The sequence below is a fragment of the Dermacentor andersoni genome, chromosome 7, assembly GCF_023375885.2.
Source record: "Dermacentor andersoni chromosome 7, qqDerAnde1_hic_scaffold, whole genome shotgun sequence".
Lineage (NCBI taxonomy): Eukaryota > Metazoa > Arthropoda > Arachnida > Ixodida > Ixodidae > Dermacentor > Dermacentor andersoni.
The window spans coordinates 61,553,436-61,572,696 of NC_092820.1; the positions used below are offsets into that span (position 1 = coordinate 61,553,436).

Consider the following 19,261-nt stretch of genomic DNA (forward strand, 5'->3'; position numbering starts at 1 on the left):
GCGCTACCTTTGTTAGTTGGTTAGTTCATTTAAGCGCGACCCCACTATTACCTCTCCCTGTTTACGCGCGCGAAAATTAGGCGCGCCAACTCGCCACGTTCCGGCCTGCCACGTGCGAGTGGACGCCGCGCAAAGCCACCATATATGGACTTTATGGAAAACTTGATGGCGACGCCGACGGCGACTATTCGCCTGGAGTGGCCATATAATTGCGGACAGCAAAAACTTGGAGGGTGTTTAACCTTCGCCCTTAGGAGTGGAACACGATAGCGTTCATCGGTACATGTATCGATCGAACAGACTTAATTAAGTTAAAGACAAGAACCCACTCATTAGGTCCCCTTAGTATCCACGCCTAGCGTCCGCGGCTACTAAGACATACCCTAAACGGCAGCTGGAAGAAGGATTTGAATTTGAGTTTCGGGGTAATAGAATTATGTTTTCTAGTACACTAAAATTACAATGCGAAGCCATCATGTCTGCAGGTTGTGTGTAATTCCTACTTTACAAATTTTCAGACGCATCTTACTTTGAGAAATCCAGTTAGTTCAGCAGCGCCTCTGCGCGACGCGGAGGGCTTGCGTGGTTCGGGATGCTTTGTTCGGGATAATTTTTCTCTAACGGGCAACGCCGATGACACCACATTTTCTGCGACACGGGCTCCATATCGCTAACGCGGTAAAAGTTGGCTTTTGTCTACCGTAGACAGAAATATATGTGGGCAGCCATCAGCAAGAGTGAACCAAAGGCACGCTGTGGTCCAACCAAGGTTCGCGCTTCTCAAGTTATCGTGTGTGTCTCACAATAATACTTTACATACTACATATGTTGAGTCAACCTTGTGATAGCAGTGGCGGGAAACGTTATGCATCGCTGAAGGCTTTAAACAAAGCCTTCAAAGAAGCTGTTCTCCTTTGACATTTGTTTTGAGTAGCTGGTAGAAGACATTCATATGGTTCCGATAAATATATTTATTTCTGAAAGCATGGGTATTTAGCCCAGTCGGAGCGACACTTTCATTCTCAGCGTCGGGCCGTAGGTTCGAAACTCCCGAACTTTTCTTTTCTTTCCTTTCGAAGTTATTTTCTTTATGGTATAATTTCTTTATGGCGATTTGTCTTGCGTGACGCACGCACTGGTTTCCTCATTGAATAGACATAGAAGTGCTTACGCATTTAAACATGCACGCACACCCTGGCAAATCAGCAGCGATGATTGACTGGCGCGTCGGAAGTGGCACACGAACACACACACATGGTGTGTTCGAGTCGCGGCGATTAGCTCTAGAATGCACGATAGCTTCACTTCCGTTACATTGTCAGCTGCATTCCTAAAATGCCACTAGATTGTAGATAATTATAACTCGTCGCTTAAGTCTAAATAAGTCAGCTAACACTTTCCGCACAGCAACAGCTGTTCATACTTTTTGCTGAGAAATGTTATATCTCACCATGATCATGAGCTTGCCACTGGCGTACATACCAGAAATCTTCACCGAGGATCGGTATCTGCCTGTTCCAGATGTACCAAAAATCAAGAAATCCGTGCAGGAGAACAAGAAGAGGACGGTTGTCACTAGCTTCAACGTCACAGCCTTTTGTTACATAATGCATAGTAATATTCTGAAAAGCAAATGCTCAGTGAAGTACACAACCAAAACAAATGATTCTTTAAACATAATTTGCAAGTTATTCCAGAAAAACTCGACAGAGACGCTTAAAGGGACCGACAACCAATTTTTATGGTACCAATTTTTCAGGGCAATGGGAAGCTTACCGGTCAAAGTGCCTAATCAAGAAGTGTTAACGCGGCAAACGTCGTGGAACATTATCAGAATTGTTCGATCTGCAGCGAGGATGTAGTCATTCACTGGAAGCATGCTGAAAACGGTGATAGGTGAACGCGGTAGCGATTATACGCCAGCATTAGTGGGAGGCGTACGACAAGTGTTGCCGTAACTGTAACAAAGTATGATTTTGTTTACCAAGTAGATTTTCCTGCCATTCATCTTTTCTTAATTGCTAAATTGTTTATGCGATAATATGTGTTTTTGTTGTTTTGTATTCAACTGCATTGGTATTTAACCAGTCAAAACGAAATCAATCGGATTGAAAACAAAATGACGCCTTTACACGTGATGCACAGTTCCGCGTGTTGCCGTAGCCACGCATGCGTTTTGGCTTCCGAAGCATAGAATAAAGCGCAAAGTCTAACAATATAGCAACTGCAATTTTAAGCAATAATTATGCTAAACTTGGAAGTACTAATATTTCACCGCCAGGCCTCACCACTTACTGGTTATTTAGACTTTATTGCCAACTTAAAATTATAATTCCTACTTAAACTGTGAACAGCGTGATGGATTCTATCGCTGTAAATCATGACAATTTCATTTCCATCAAGGTCTCACAACACATTCTGGCCAGTTGTGTCTTTTTAATACTGCTTAAGTGTGGGCATGCGAGAGCAATATAGTCCCTTTGGTGAAATGTTTTAACAGCAGGGCTGTCTAAGCTTTTAGTTCCGCCGGGGAGCATTACCGGAAAAGTGAGCACAGCTGTGCGCCGCCTCGCGTTGCCTAGCGACCACCTGCGAGACCACTGAGCCAACTAACCTCCTCGCACCCCACGCTCGTAGGGCAGAGTCGTGACGTCACCGGCACGTAAAAGCTCAAACGAGCCGGCGCGGCGATACTCCTCTCGCCTTCTCTACTCCTAACGTACGTGCTGCTGCCATGGGAAGACCGATGAAAGTACGAATGCCCGAAAAAGGCTTACCGGAAAGAGCGCCGTACTGCCAAGGGAGAAGCGATGCGTAGCCGCCGAGCTGATCCGGAACACAGCACCGAAGCTGCGGCTCAGAGGAGACGACGTCGAGTCGAGGACCCCGAGTTTCAGTCCAGGGAACGCGAGAGTCGGTGCCTGAACGCTCGACGTCGCCGAGAAAGCCATCGCGGCCTGCGACTGCTTACAGGTTCCAGCGTCAAGCCCGCCGAGACAACTACCAAAACCTAGCAGAACCTCGCAAAACCCACAAACAACTTAGTCAAGCCACGTAAAAGCTAGGTGATCAGCAGCTCCACTGTAGACTCCAGTTTTCCACCACTAGTGCAAGCTGCGCACGTTCTTTCTCTGCGCGTTGCTTAATCGCGTAATCTCTCAGCTGTGTTCTAACTGCGCCTCAGTAAGGCCAAATCAAAACGCGCCAAACGTCTCAATGCGCTAGCTTGCGCGCGAGAAGTTCGTTACTTCAAGGACCGCTCAGTGTCGCTCAATGGGACATTAACGCTTCTAGAGCGAAACTCTTAGCCGCCCCTTTCCTACTGCTGGCGTCGGCGTCATCGAGCGAACGACCACAGCGAAGGATGAGAGAGCGAACGCGGAGCACAGCAGGGGATGAAAGACGCGAGGATGAAAGCAGAGGAGGAGGATATGGCGAGAGCGTGTGAAGTAAACCGTAATGCGGCGATTATGGGTAAGAGACGGCGCTAAAGTAGCGTGCGATATCTGCGGCGCTGCTGTCCATCGCGCCCACGCGACACCCGCGCTCTACCTCTCGCGGTTTCACAGTTAGCGAGGCAGTTGGGCCACACTTTGCTCCGTTTGCAACGTGCCGCACCAAGCAGACTGTCCGCGCCAGCCAATATATCGCGAAATGAAAACACGAATAGCGCTGCATTCAAATTTCGCGTTAAGGAGCATCGCAATGGTCGGTGAATTTTGTTTTTATTTTATATACTCATGAGGTGATGCCACCTTCCCCCCATTGGCTGCGCCGTGACGTCTGCAATGACGCACACACTAGGCACACTTATAGTCAACGACAACTGTGTAGCCGCAGTGATGTCGGGGAAGCGAGCTCGTCTCGCAACCTGGAAGTACGGGCTCGTTTTCGCCCCAGAGCGAAACTTACCAAATTTTCTTTTAAATGCCATTAATTTCCTTCCTGTGTTTGAAGGGACCTCCCTGAGAAATCGGACGTCAATCTGAGCATTTTGTGGCGCTTTCTTTCTCTTTGCGCTGCTGGCCATTTTCGGTGCCATCCATGGGGCACATGATGTCTTCGCAATAATACTTTTCGAATAAGTTTTGCAATTAGAGCAGCAAGTTATACTCGGTCCTTAAGTACATCTACCGATGCTCAGGTATATTAGGAATAACTATGGACTTATTTATTCAGAGAACAATTGATGCTTCAGACATTGTTGTAGATTGATGGAACGATTTTGCAAAGTTGGGTAAGGTGGGTTGGGGATAATCTTTTGGGGAAAGGGGAGGAATTGTGTGCGCCCCCACTAACACCCCGACCCCCGCTTTTCTGGACACGCCAGTGCACTCAGATCCACGGACGCATGCTTATTGCGAACATATGCCTGTGACGACAAAATTTGGCAGCCACTAAAGCTAGAGACTTTGGTTGCTTAGTAACAATGCTCAAAGGTGGTGTTTCACCTTCTGAATAACAAAAGAAAATACACAGTACACGCCTGTATGGCTTGTGTTTATTGCATGCGTTTTCATACCGCGTGTGTAAATGCTCAAGTACAAATTATTGATGCAGACTTCCTATAAACTCAAGCGCTCTGCGAACCTATATGGAAATTGTTTTTAAAGAATTACGCCGTGAATTCAAACTAGCAAAATGCAGAGTTCTCCGGCTAAAGTTTTCCGGCTAAACAGTTTGCCATCGAGCATTGTATATATAACAGAAAATGATGCTTTTTTCCACGCGTTGAAATAATTTGTTGATGTATTCATTCAAGTTTGTAACCCCCCTGCTGTAATGCCCTACGGGGCGATGCAGGTAACTAATAAATAAATAATAAATAAATAAATATTCATAAAAGATACCGGGTGAAAATAATAAGAACCCTCTATTACCTGGTTACTGGTGCATATTTCCAAATTATTTTCTCGCGGTGTATAGCCGCCTGTATACTATCGAATGACTGGAGGATAACGAAAGTGGTTTGACGGTTGGAAAGCGGCTACTGAAATTATGCATAAAATTAGCGCCCAATATCACTTACGCGTATGGTGTGTAAGCTCCTCGAGCACATTATATATTGCGAAATAACATATCGTATCTAACTAAAATTTTTGCCTTTCTAACACCGCATCCTCATATTTTCTACGCATTCAGCCTTAATATGGCTATCGGCTTAGAGTGAATAACATATAGTTATCTTTCAACATTCACTAATTGCGCCATCATATCCAATTCACCCATCTAAGCCGGTTTCAAGAACTGTACTGAAAACTTCTATAAATACGTAGAACACTTCTGCTACCCAATCGTACTTCTCGCCGTCTGTTCAATACTCTCAGTGTACAGAGTATTGAAGGTTCAGGAGAAGCTTTAGTGTATAATTTGGTGAAACGTGTTGTCAAGCGGGATAAAAAAAAACGCCGGTAGATACACTTAAGACTGCTCACGTGTGGGAATGCGCAAGCACTATACCGTTTCTAGACCTTGGAACGCCATGAATGCGCGCACGGTATACATTCATCACGTGGCGCCACCTCCTTCTTCTTGGCTGAACCGTCACGTGGTCAATGATGCACGTACTAGGCCACAAGTTTAATTAGCTTGAACCGCGGACCTACCCTGGCATCGAGGAAGCGTGTGCGTATCGCACCCCGGAGGGTGGCCGAGGTTTAATTCCCCATCCAGACCAAGATTTTTTTTATTATTTGCAGTCGTTAATTTCCTTTGTTCACAGAAACTTCCCTGAAAAATTTCACGTCAATCTGAGCATTTCTTTACGTCTTTACGTTTTGTGCCATCGCCCATCTTCAGTACCATCTTTGCGCCACTGCGACTACGATAATTCTTTCGCTATAAAATTGACCGTACACTAAAAGAACGTAACCTTTTTTTTTCATTTCAGTCTTGCTGTAAGAGGTATATTATCCGCGCACCTTGTTTGCCTATTTTCTTGAATGTAGCTGCCTTTCCTTCGCTTTATGTATTTTTTTTGGGGGGGGAGGGGGGCAAGGGTTTGTATTACAGTAGGGTACTGCAGCTGTATTCGGACAAATATTATATTTTTATTTACTCTTCCCATATCTTGCCTCTTTTGTATGCTCTCTTCTTGTGTAGTTCCTAAATAAGGGCCTCTTAGAGCTAAATATGATGATGATGTTAATTTAAATTCAATACCATGATGAGACATGTTTGTTACATACAGTATGCTGATTTCTGTTTGGAATTAGGAGCGACCCTCCGCTCTTGCTAAGAGTCCGCAGTGGCGACTGTTTTACAGCGTAGTCAGATATGCGTACAAAAGCTGGTTTACATACCGTGACTTTTACGTATTCGTGTCGTCCAAAGGCATCGCTGTAGAATTCGTCCGGCACTGACCGACTGCGGGGTTTCAAAACGTTTTCTCCGTACAGGGCGATCTGAACTTTGACATAGGCTTGCATCCATATCCACATGCTAGCACCGATAGCCACGAATAGCAGTTTGCCAATAATTGGATTTACCATCCTGGTGAACATTCGTCGACGTTTCCGCAAACTAATCCTGTTAGAAATGTAAACGTCACAGTCTTTTTTTCTATATCATTAACAACCGCAGCAACGAAAAGATGAAGGCATCAGGTAGAGAAGATACAGGCAATAAAATTACGTTGTGGCACTTTACGGGCCCAACCATGATACGGTAAAGGGGCTCGATGGAGTGTCTGGTTTCTGCTTAATTTTTACCCTATCAAATTCTTAAACGTGTATGTAAATATATGTTGTGCTCTGTCTAATCTATGTCTTTGTGCTCGGTCATCATAGGGATGTGGCTGGTGTGGCAGTAATCGAACCCCCGACCACTCAGCTGCAATGGTGGTTAGACTCAGTCATATAGTTATTTTAGTGGCACTCCACCCAAAACTATGCGGTAGGCAAAGAGAGACAAATAATTAACAGGCAGACAGATCTATGCAACGTTGTGGCAGCTACACAATCAAGTTTCCAGCCCAGTTGCTCGCGAAATGGGTAGAAGTAATTTGTAATCACTGCTGTTCAGATTGTGTGGTGCTAAGCACCGAAAACAAAGTTGTCCCATTCATCATCATCATCAGCTCATTTTATGTCGACTGCAGGATGAAGGCCTCTGCCTGCGATCTCCAATAACCCTTGTCCTGCGCGAACCGATTCTAACTAGTGCCTGAGAATTTCTTAATTTCGTCACCCCAGCTGGTATTCTGCCATCCTCGACTCTCTTGGCACGGGCTCTGTAACCCTAATGCTCCACCGGTTATACAACCTACTCATTACACGACCTGCCATCTCCATTTCTTTCTCCTAATGTCAATAAGAATATCGGCTATCCATGATTGCTCTCTGATTCCTACCGCTCTCTTCCTGTCTCTTAAGGTTACGACTAACATACTTCGTTTCATCACTCTTTGCGCGGTTCTTAACTTGTTTTCGAGGTTCTTTGACTGTCATTCTCGAAGTTTCTACCTCATACGTTCGTATGGGTAGAATTCATTGATTGTACACCTTCTTTTTCAATGATAATGGTAAGCTCCCAGTCAGGTTCTGACAACGTCTGTGGAATGCGCTCCAACTCATATTTATTCTTGTGTAAATTTCCTTCTCATGATCAGGGCCCCCTGTGAGTAATTGACCTAGGTAAATGTACTCCTTCACAGACTCTAGAGGCCGACTGGCGATCCTGAACTGTTGTTTCTTTGCCCAGCTGTTGATCATTATTTTTGTCTTCTGCATATTAATGTTCAACCCCACTAATATATTCTCTCTGTTAAGGCCCTCAATCATTTGTTGTAACTCGAGCCCTCAGTTGCTGAACAGGACCATGTCATTTGCAAATCGAAGGTTGCTGAGATACTCGCCGTCGATCCTTACTCCTAAGCCTACCCATTTTAATATATTTAGCACTTCTTCCAAGCAGGCAGTGAATAGCACTGGAGAGATTATGTCTCCTTGTCTGACCTCTTTCTTTATAGGTATCTTCCTAGTTGTGAAGAATTATGGTAGCTGTGGAATCCCTGTAGACACATTCCAAGATATTTACGTAAGCCTCCTGTACTCCTTGATTACGTAATGCATCTATGACTGCTGGTATCTCTACTGAATCAAATGCATTTTCGTTTTCTGTGAAAGCCATATAGAGAGGCCGATTGTACTCTGTGGATTTCTCCGTTACCTAATTAACTACATGGATGTCATTCATTGCAGAGTATCCCTGAAACCTGCCTGTTCCTTTTTTTAACTAAAGTTCATTGTTGCCCTTATTCTATTGGAGATTATCTTGGGGAATATTTTATATAATATTGTAAGTAAGCTAATAGGCGTATAATTTTTCAATTCTTTAAGGCCTCCCGTTTTGTGGATTAGTATAATGTTGCCATTCTTCCAGTTCTCTAAGACCTTTGAAGTCGATAGACAGTTCGTATAAAGGGCCGCCAGTTTTTAAAGCAATGTTCCCTTCATCTTTGAATAAATCTACTGGTATTCCCTCTTCTCCTGCTGCTTTCCCCGTTACATGTCTTGCAAGGCCCTTCTAATTTCATCGCTACTTATAGAAGGAGCCTCTGTAACCTGTTCATTACTGCATCGATTGGACATATCGTGGTTGCTTTGGGTACTTACAGGTCAGTATAGAATTCTTCCATTGCTTTTACTATATCTTCGAGATTGCTGATAATATTACCCTGCTTATCTTTCAGTGCATACATCTTGGTTTGTCGTATGCCACGTTGCCTTCTCAGTGATTTCATTTTGCATCAATTTCTTACTCCTTCCTCAGTCTTCCTCACGTTATAATTTCAAATAGCCCTTATTTTCTCCTTGCTCATCAGTTTTGACAGTTCCGCGAATTCTCTCTGATCTCTTGAGTTCGACACTTTCATTCTTTGTTGTTTCTTCAATAGGTTCTTTCCTATTTGGGAAAGCTTACCTACTAGTTAGTTGCCTTGGTGCCTTAGCTCTCACTTCAATTGATGCTTCTGAAGCCAGCCCAGTTACGGTTTCACTCATTGCTTCTATGTCATCTTCATCTCTCTGTTCTATCCTCAATTGGTCTGCTTTTTCCTTTACTGCGTCTGGGTCGGCCTGTTTCTTCTTGATCAATTTTACTCTTTTTCTCTTCAAATTCAAGTGAATCCTAGGCCTCACTAACCTATAATCACTGCGCTTTACCCTACCTAGCCCTTCTGCATCCTGCATATTGCTTGGATCGGCACAAAATATGAGATCAATTTCATCTCTTCTTTGATGATTAGCACTTTTTCAGGTCCACTTTTTGCTCCAACGCTTCCTGAAGAAGGTGTTCATTACTCGCACCTTTTCCTTACCGCGTATTCTACCATCATCTCTCCTGGAGTGTTCTTAGAATCGACGCCGTAGTTGCCAATTGCCTGTTCACCAGCTTACTTTTGCCTTTTTTTTTTCATTGATGTCGCCCATGACTACAGTACACTGAATTTGCTCTTTTCGCTGTTCTATTTCTTCATCGTCGTGACTGTAGGTTGGAGCTTAGGTTTGTAGTACATTTATGATATACCTCCTATTCAGCTTCATTACGACTACTGCGACCCTCTAATTATTGCTGTAGAATTCGTCAATATTGCCTGCTACGTCCATATGGATTAGGAATCCTACTCCGACCTGCTTCGTCTCTTGTAGTCCTCTGTAGAAGAAAACGTGGCCATTTTTCAGCATTGTAAAAGCCTCACTAGTCCTTTTAACTTCACTAAGGCCAATTATATACCAAATATTCTCCGATAGTTCCTCAAAGAGTCCTGCTAGGCACCTTCAGTCGACAGAGTTTGGGTGTTAAATGTGGCAACGGTCAGTTTCCATTGGCGGCCTGTCCGTGTCTAGAGATTTTCATAGTGCGTTAATACCATAATGAATTATACAGACGAGCATTGGTAATTTTTATTCTCTCGTGAGGAAAACAAGAACGCAGAAAATTCGGACACATGTTCACCCCACAATGTTCACTGAAGAGAAGCACAGACCGTTTCTCACATACACAGTCCCACATTTTTTTTCAGTTTGAGTGAGTAGCGGTACGTACCCAGTCCCGCATTTACAGTAACTCATGCGTGCAGTAAGCAAGCGGCACCTATGTGCACATTGCCGCATACTCAACGACTAAACTTGGCCTAACGGTTGGTTTTGAGTCCTTTTCCTTAAACATGGCAACCTGATCCTCTAATCTTTTGACTACGGGCAGCATTGTGACCCATAGTACGTGAGGAGCCCTAAGAATGCTAACGCTATAAAAATAAAAGCTAAATACTTCTACTGTTTTAATAATTCATCATCGTGAGGGAGTCACCCGGAACTAATTAGTACAAAACATACGTCTTTATAACGAATACATTTGCAGCAACGCTGCCTACGAATCGAACGGCCTTCGCGTAATTCACGTAAGACAGCCGCAGAATCTGTCATCACAGAACGCGTTTCCTTTCTTTCACACCAATTTCTTGTACTCTCATGGACCAGCGGTTTTCTACTCATTGCATTACCTATCTTTCTTAATTTCACGCATTGAATCTCAACCAGAACGCCGGCTGCACCCTTTGCTCTACAGGCCATACAACTGTCTTCTGGCCTGTTGAGGTTACAGTTGTCGATTCTTGGATCAACGTTAATATTCCTGCAATTATCAGCTCTACTTTATTAGTTTATCTTCCTTATTTCGGCAGCAGATGTTATCATTGGCTGTACGCAGTTCTTGGTATGTATATCGCTAAGCTGTCCAGCACGACTTACAAGTGCTTGCAAGACGGGATCCAAGAAATCTCATAGGCATCTTAGGCGGTCGTTTCGGAGTGCTGCTGAGAAACTTATCTTATTCGCGTGGTCGGAAAAGGATGCTCCAACTACATTCGGTAGGTTCTTTCATACTGCTCAAATATGACATAGTGTTCCTCGAAACGTTCCCACCAATGATATTAAGGCAACTGCCAGAACCGGTCAGCTTGCGGTCACGTGAACGCAATGCAGCTACTGCCAGCACACTTTTGATCACTTCGGTGCGGCTATTTTGTCGGTTTCGTGATTGAGCGTTAGCTTCATGCTGCTGCGCTTTGCGTGCGTCTCGTCGATGTTGGCGAATCCGTAACTTCTGCCTGTGCTAACGGCACCTCCAGTTCTTCTTTTGAGTTGAAAGGCAGCCTCCGACAGCAGCGCCATCATAGTACCGAAAGCTTACTGTACTAGGGTACAACTTCCTTGTAAGCGCCGGCCACTATAGCCGGCGCTTTCTTAAAGCACAATTATTTGGCTGGCTTGCATACTGGCCAAGCATGTATCCTATGCGGCGGCGTTCAATCGAACGTGATAGGAAGTTCGCTCTCTACCATCCCCACCTTCCCTTTCACTCATCTGAAAATTGACATTGACGTGTCGTCCGGGTGTCGCGTGCATTATCCGATTTGGAGGACAGGATGGATGATCAGAATTTGCGGCTATTGATTTCTACATATTATCCGGTTCTGCTGTAAATACTTGGCGTGGATTTACCTATAGCAGCATCGACGTCGTGGAAGATGAAGAGAACGCCGGCTGGCTAGGGACAGGACACTGCGTAGGAAGTGAAGCGGGCGCGGGGCTCAGATCAAGTGCGGCTGGCGCGAGGGCTGGGGAGATTCATGCACCGAGGAACGACCGTCAGCTAGAGCCTTCTGCTCAGTAAAAATATGCTCCTGTTTATGGTGGCTCATCATCAACTCTGATTTTGCACGCCATCAACGTAATCTCCGGAGTTTTAAAAGGTCATCTGTCTATGACCAAGTATTCTTCCCGCACCAGGCTATCGAACGTTGCAATGTAGCCAACGTTATTAATCATCACGTCCACATTGCGCTTTTCTCTATTCAATCCTGATTCATCTACAGCGCTGCTGTACAGCACACTGCGCCGTATATATATGTTCCGTTATTCCTTAACCAAATTCGCATCAGTGCAACGTCTTGGATATGTTTTGCAAGCACAGAGTGAATAAATAAGACAGCAGAAATCCTATCTCTTTGTCTGACGGTCCTCTTAACTGTTAGTTTCTAGCTTTTCTTATTAATAAGTATGCCAGTAACTTAACCAATTTCATCCACAGCGGGGAGGGGGGGGGGGCGGGGGGGGGGGGGGCAACATATTGACACGTGTCGCCCGATAAAGACAAGTACACAAAATGCCAAAACGCTTCTATACTGCGCATTTGATGCGCGTTAAATAACTAAAGGCAGCCAAAATTATTTAAGAGTACCCAGTATGGCGCGCGTTACGATCGTAGGGCACGTAAAGCACCAGAAGGTAATAAACAATTCTAATAATTGTTATAGCTGTACAATTGCTGCAGACATTGCCCTTAGATGTTCACGTATGCTTTGTATTCTTCTTGGCTACCCAACATCTACCAGTGAATTTCTGGTAATGGCAGCGCGGACGATGCTGCCTGATCGGCGCAAGACGGTGTGCACTGTATACCAAAAGCAATGTCGAGAGCAGATCTAAGCACATAGGTTCGCTCACTGTGTTTATTACAGTAACCTGAAAAGTAGTTGATGGGGTTCCCGTGTTGAACATATCCGGTTCAGTGTCAGTGGCTACCTGGCCGGAGCTAAAAAATCCTAAGCAGACCTTGCTCAACATGAGCTCTGGCGATCGCCTTAATCAGGTTATTTGGAGAAGGCATATGGAGAAGTTGCACACGCTGGCGTCCCAGCCGTGGGTTCCGTACGATATTCATGAGGAAGCCACTAGCCACTCTGGCGCAGAATGCAAAATTGCCTTTCTGGCCACACACTGCCATCTTAGCATGCTAGTACTTATTCCTATGTATTCGTAGTTTTGTCCAGCTTGCTTTTAGCAATTCTTCTGTCTTGCCGAATCGATTACTTATTGAAAAAATAGTAAATGCTACAGACAAGGAAAGCACCTTCAATATTCGGTGCTTGTCTACTGTGGCAATGTAGATCCCAACGAGTAGCATATGGAGAAGTTCAAATTGTCTTCTCTACTGTACACTGAAATCTACTGTAAAACCTTTTATTTTATCACGTGTTTATTTTGGCAGATTTCGCGATTGAAAAATAGTCGCAAATTTTAAGGCAATGCGACAGCTTTAAGTGAGAAATATGAACAGAATTCGGAGAAATGACAATTTATTTTCCCGACATATAACACATTCAATTTATTTGGCTATACACGCTTTCGCTACGCCAAAAACAAGACTGTGTGCAAAATTAATTAGATTGATTGCGAAGCCATGCCAATAAATTTTGACCAGGCATTCCTCGGACGAGAAATGATGTACGATAAATCACGAGCAAAGAGCACTTGTGACTGAAGTGGCCACCTGCAAAGCTCAAGGTTCGAAAAGCAGAAATGGTAAAAAAGAAGCGTACAGTCGTTTTCGCGGCGCCAATGAGCAGTGCGGCACATCGTCAAGTTTATCAGCAGTGAATATGCTAAAGTGCCTCATTAGCCGCGAAATTATAATTTTTCACAATATCATCAAGACGTATGCTTATGTACTCAAACACTAAGTAAGAGAATATCCACATTGCAAAAATTTCTGAGAACCTTTTTATATTAGTTGCGGAAAAAGATGTTAATCTCGACGTTTTCCCGAAGGCCTGTATAATGTCTATGAGTAGTTTTTTTCTTAGGATAATGATCATTCTCAAACTATTTCTACTTACGTTATCTTTAGCAGCCGTCTCATATACGGTGAGGGAGTGGTCGACAACGCTTCAATCATTTTTATATCACCAATCGAGAAACTGATGCTGAAAAGATAAGGCACCACAGTAGTACTACTAACTTAGCGAACAACAAACCGCAGACACTAGGAAACTGGACAAGGACAAGCGCTATTCTTTATCCACCTTTCTTATGTCTGTTGTGTTTATTGCGCTAAGATGCTAACTCAATTATGAGAAACCAACTAGCCCAACAATCAACTCTTCTAGACCGCAGTAACAGTTTGTACACAATAGTAATACATAAGAATGTTAAAAAGCGCGAAGTGAACACGGAAGAAAAATTTGCAGTTTCGCCCAAAAAACGAAGCATCGATTACGATAGAAAATTGTTAGACAGCTATACGAACTAAAGATAGTAGTTTTGAAGATTGTATCAAATTGTGAACATTCACTTACTAACTAAATTGAAAAGCATGGTATCACGCTCGCACAACCAAACGTGAAGACATCTAACTCGATGACCGCGCGAACTCGCTGTCAAAACGCTGGAGTAAGAAATCGCGGCGACAGCAGCGAGCGGATTGGCCTTCGTGCTGCCTCTCGCTTCAATGCAAGCTAAGCGGTGAGAACACAGCGCACGCGAAGCTATAAGCACTCGGCGCGCTCCGTCCCCACCGCAGACCGCTTTCAGCATAGTGCCCGGACGGCCGCGCCACACACAACCGCCGCGCGAGTAGAACGCACACCCCTCCCTCCTCTCCTTCGGGGCCTTCGGCGTGACGGAAGATGGCGCGCTTTCTCCTCGCTTTCCTCCCTTGCGTGCGCAAGGTTGAGCCACCATTGTCGGCTCACCATCGCGTGCTTTTATGCGCCCATACAGCATAAGGCGCGCGGCGATGATTTTGTCGCCTTTGCAATTTATACAGCACATCACGACGTCGGCGAAGACGACGGCAGAAATGCGCCAGTAGTGTCCATGTATAATTTCCATCGCAATAAACGATACACGTCTGTGCCTATAAATGTACCTGTATAAGTGACTTGTTCGTCCATGTTCAGTTCGCGCTTTTCAACATTCTCAAAGAAAAGGCAGTGTTTGACATAGTTACAGTATATCAAACTCTTGTGTAATCGTCATCTTTATGCTCTTAAATGCATATTTTTATTTTAGAGCAATGATAATATCAGTACATAACATGTACTTCAGGATCAAGCCAACTAGTGCATGTTCTAACGAATTGCTATGAATTGCCGATAAATGTGTGAAATGTTCATACCTTAAAATCAAAACGCTCTAGATTGCAATAAAGCAAAGGCAAAGCTGTAGAGTGATGCTGTGCATATTTTCTTGTCAGTAATAATTAAACAAGTAAATAAATATGGTCATTCTTAGCAATCGTTCATGCCAAATTTTCGAAGCACATGAACAAGTTATTCAATGGCTGCAAGCATTATGAAAGTGGCACAAAAATTCATTCGATATTTTGTTGTTTGTTCGATATAGGTTGTTTGTAGAGTACTTAGAGCAAGTAAGTACACCTTGACTGGAGGGTTCTGTCTTTTTGTTTCCACAGTTGTCAGCACGATGCCTCGTATGACCCGGCCTATGAAATTACTGCATAGGAAGGCGTTGAATAAATAATACTAATAAAAAATTTCATATTTCACATACTTAGGAAATATTTTATTCAGTAGAAGAAAGGGCCCCGGGCTGTGCATTATCGCCTGCTTCCCGGGCCATACGGTTGTCTCGTGGTTCATACCAAGCCTGCGTTGCCAGTTCGGCTTAGCGTGAAGACAACCGGATGATAAAGCTGGAATGACGACGACGGCACAACCACAAGGGAATGAAGACAATGGTGCGACAATGCCTGCAAAAGAGCGACTGTCCGACTACTTTCCTGGACTTTTTTGACCGTGAATGCTGCGGGTGCTGCTGCCGCAGTCTTGCCTAATAGCTCATCGCAGGAGAGCACACATATATAACCAGGAGTCTTACACGTACAGTCTTGGGTACTACCGCTACACATGTGCCGATGACCGGTCTTTATAAAATTACTTTTTTTAGCTGTTCAGTTTTGTTGCACGGAAAACTATCTGGCCCCAATTGTACGCATAGTTCTGCAATCCTAACTAGATATTTCAAATGCACGCGCTCACGCTCGAGAGCTTGGTGGAGTCTGGAGGGTTCGACACCGTGGCTTAGATGCTGCTCGGTGGAGGCGTTGCGTCGCTCTTTTCTGCCGTCTTTGCTGCTGGGCGTCTCTTGCCGAGTATTACTTCAGGCTAACTTCACTTTGGCAACACCACAAAAAATAACAGCCTCTTACCAATTCCACGCTGTTCCGCATTGGCAGCTCACCCAAGGCTCGCTTAGACGGACTCCCACAGTGCGCAGAATCTTCATTTGTTTTCTTGGTCTTTGAATGGCCATAGGTCGTATTGTAAACGGATCAATTTCATCGCCCACGAGTCAAGAACGTCTATTCCCGAGGCGGAGCAGCCAGCTCTGCCATGGGCAGACGTTTCAAAAGCCCTGACAATTTTCACCTGAACAACCCGCTTTTCTAGCTGAGGTCACGGGTCTTAGCAATGAAAAGTCGGTGCGTTCTAATAATCGCCCATGCTATGGCACTTTCTGGGGCCCATAAAAACTTGCGTCGCCACACATCAATGATAGTAGAAAATATTTGTCCGTTAATTATCCCGTTATTACTGATTTACACATAGTGTTACGCATGTAGAACCAACTACATAGCAAGCACCGTCGCAGCAGAACCAAACTGTAAACGAGGGAATAGCGAAGGTTCCAGAGTGATAGCAAGCAGCTGCAGCAACAAAATCAATGAAAGTTTCTTGAGTGGAGGCTTTAGTTATTGTTTTGAGGGTAATGCGATGTTGAGAAACTTATGCACTGAGAGCGCTGTTACTGCATTATCAATGGAAAATACCGTCAGACTTACCAAGTGACGAACCTTTGGGTCTGAAATCGCGACAAAGCGAGCACGCGGTATCCTGGTCGGCAAAGCGCAAAATGGAAACCAAGAATTGTTTCGGCGAGTGATTCAACAGCGTATATGACACTTGGGATTTCAGAAAGTATTGTAGCTCTAATAAACATGTAGGAAATAGTTTAAGCGCCAAGACGCACTTGAAAACTGACGATGAGAAAAAAAGAAAATGAATCATCGGTTACAAAGGAGGACAATTGTTCCTCCATCGTAGCCGCATACGTTGTTCGCAAAACTCCTTCGGTGAAGGTGTGACGCTATTGTTATCTGCTTGCTAGATTCAAAAATAACTGCCTGCAACGTGGTCGGCACCTATTTCACGAAGGACAGTGTCTCGGCATCGCGCCGCCTATGAAAGGAATCGCCTGCAGTACTAACATTAGAAGCAACCACCAGAGTTTTACCATCCCGAAGTGATGAGTACGCGATGACTTTTTTTGTGATATGCACCCAGCGAATATGTTCTGCGATTCATTTAGGGAAGATAGATGTGTAGCGACCAATATTTAATCATCGCCCAGGTCGGTATGAGCCTGCCACAAGTTTGTCCTAATGCATCAACATCAAGACGCTCAGGTGTATGTTGCCGGAGATTTGACGTTATGTCATGCCCACCTCGATGGCGTTATACGCAATTTTCTGGTGGAGCCTGAATTGTGAACACAATCCTGAAAATATTGAAAGCAGAGGCTTCTAGCAAGCATCAGCACAAGCCATACATAGTAAACCGGTTACGCCTGCTGGACCGTGTATTCAGCATCTCTTTTGGACCACGAGTGCAGTATCTCTGAGCTGTTTTTGTCATTCAAGATAAAATGGGTGCAGACTACATGTTATGTGCAATCATCGAGATAGGCATGTTGACAGTGACGTGCCTCGCGCACTTATTTGAGGTCATAAATTTATTACACTTAAAACTGCAATGCTCTCTTGGCGGCTGGATTGAAATACAAGAAATACAGACACCGACGATTGCGATGCTCGCTAATGCGAAATTTGATGGCAGCTTTTAAGGCGTTTTGAATCCCACCGGCTGCGTCGCTCATTGTGCAGAAAGAAAGGGTAAAAACAGGGAACGCGTGGCTTGCGCGAAGCGCTTTCTCCCGTAGCGGCGGCCCAGGCGAAATAGGGCGTATGCAGCGGCCCGAAACCAAACGCCAGAACTTTCTTTCCATCTATGGTATTGGGGGATGGGTTCGCCATAGAGTTTCCGACGATAATTACCAGAAGAAACTCTGCGATGGCAATGGTTCAGCCACCATTGGAATGATGGGAAGTACACGAATTTGCATGATCTTCGTGATTGTGGATTCAGACATTCTTGTGGATTTGTTTATTACACTTTGTATGCTTTCAATATCGTAAACTTCAGACCAATGTATATTTTTTAGGTGAAGAAGACGCTGCGAACATGCACAATCACCAGTAGTTCCAACGATTCAGATTGTCAATGCGGCAAAATTAAAACGTGCCAAGCGTCTGAAGGCACTTGCTTGCCCGCGATAAATTCATAAGTCTGTTTCATGCGTCCAAGGCGTAATGATTTCATTATCGGTCTTCTGTGCTAGATGTGCGGTGTTCGTGTTCTGCCCCAGACGATTTTATTAATGTTTATTTGATTATTTATTACGCAGTGCTTTGTCGGAAGGGACGAGTTTCCAAACACACGAAGTCGCTTGGAGCCAGAAGGACGAAGTTTAGGCAAATTCATATACCTCCCATCATTTCCATGCCGGTTAAACCACCCCCATTGCACCTCCCGTAGACACTAACGCCAGACTTCCTTCAAGTAATTATTGTATGAAACGCTATGGGGTTCGCCGCATGCCTTAGTAATAATGTCATCAGCGACCGGGTGACGGCGCACGCTACTGTGACTCCATCTGGTAGCGGGGCACCGCCGTGAAGCACGTCTCGTGCGGTACTCCGCCTTTCTCTTCACCTTGTCCCCACACTCTCCTTCTACACTATAAATGCAAAGAGTTCCGGGTACTCTCTTTGAGGAAGTATCTGGTTGTCCCATATTTCACTCCCTTTTCGAGAGTAGAGCGACCCCCTTTGAGCGACAGTAGAGCCAGTCCCCCTGGCAGTTTTATTACTCCACCATAAGGGAGTGCTAGTACTCTTCCGCCGAGAGCTGATATTCTCCCCACAAGGGTTATAGTACTCCCCCAGACCGAATGTTCTACTCCTCCAGAGTAGTTCTACTCCTCCAAACCGAGTGTTTCTACTCCAGCAAACAAAGTGCTTGTACTCCTAACCGAGAGATTACACTCCTTCAGAACAGAGTGCTAGTACGCTTCCCAATAGTGTGAAAGCGCTCACGATGTAGAGCAGCGGTCACGTCAGAAGGGATTCGCAATACTTACATTGGGGGAATATCTCATTCCTTCATAAGCAGCTCATGCCCTTATGCTTGGTGAATTTAATGTAATCTCTAGTCGCCGAGTAACTCAAAAGAAACATTTTTTTTTCTTTTAAGAGGTCTAAATGTTTATTGATCAGTCAAGACAAAATGAAGAAGAATTTGAGAAACATACTGACACGCGCATAAAATCTGATTACA

The 19,261-nt window shown here is 44.5% G+C and overlaps 1 protein-coding gene across 3 annotated transcripts in view; it reads right to left on the bottom strand.

Moving 5' to 3' along the window:
* LOC126534398 (epoxide hydrolase 4-like) overlaps positions 1-16,780 on the bottom strand; it is a 32,608-nt gene extending 15,828 nt beyond the window's left edge. The window contains exons 1-4 of one of the 3 annotated variants that reach the window (XM_072289204.1): positions 16,648-16,780; positions 13,682-13,768; positions 6,303-6,528; positions 1,483-1,622 (exon numbers count right to left, since the gene is read on the bottom strand). In XM_072289204.1, coding sequence (XP_072145305.1) covers positions 1,483-1,622; positions 6,303-6,528; positions 13,682-13,740 — 425 coding nt within the window. In that variant the 5' untranslated portion in view covers positions 13,741-13,768; positions 16,648-16,780. The remainder of the gene's footprint in view (positions 1-1,482; positions 1,623-6,302; positions 6,529-13,681; positions 13,769-16,647) is intronic. The other 2 variants (XM_055072871.2, XM_072289205.1) reach the window with 2 other exon arrangements.
* Between the last annotated feature and the right edge of the window lie 2,481 nt (positions 16,781-19,261).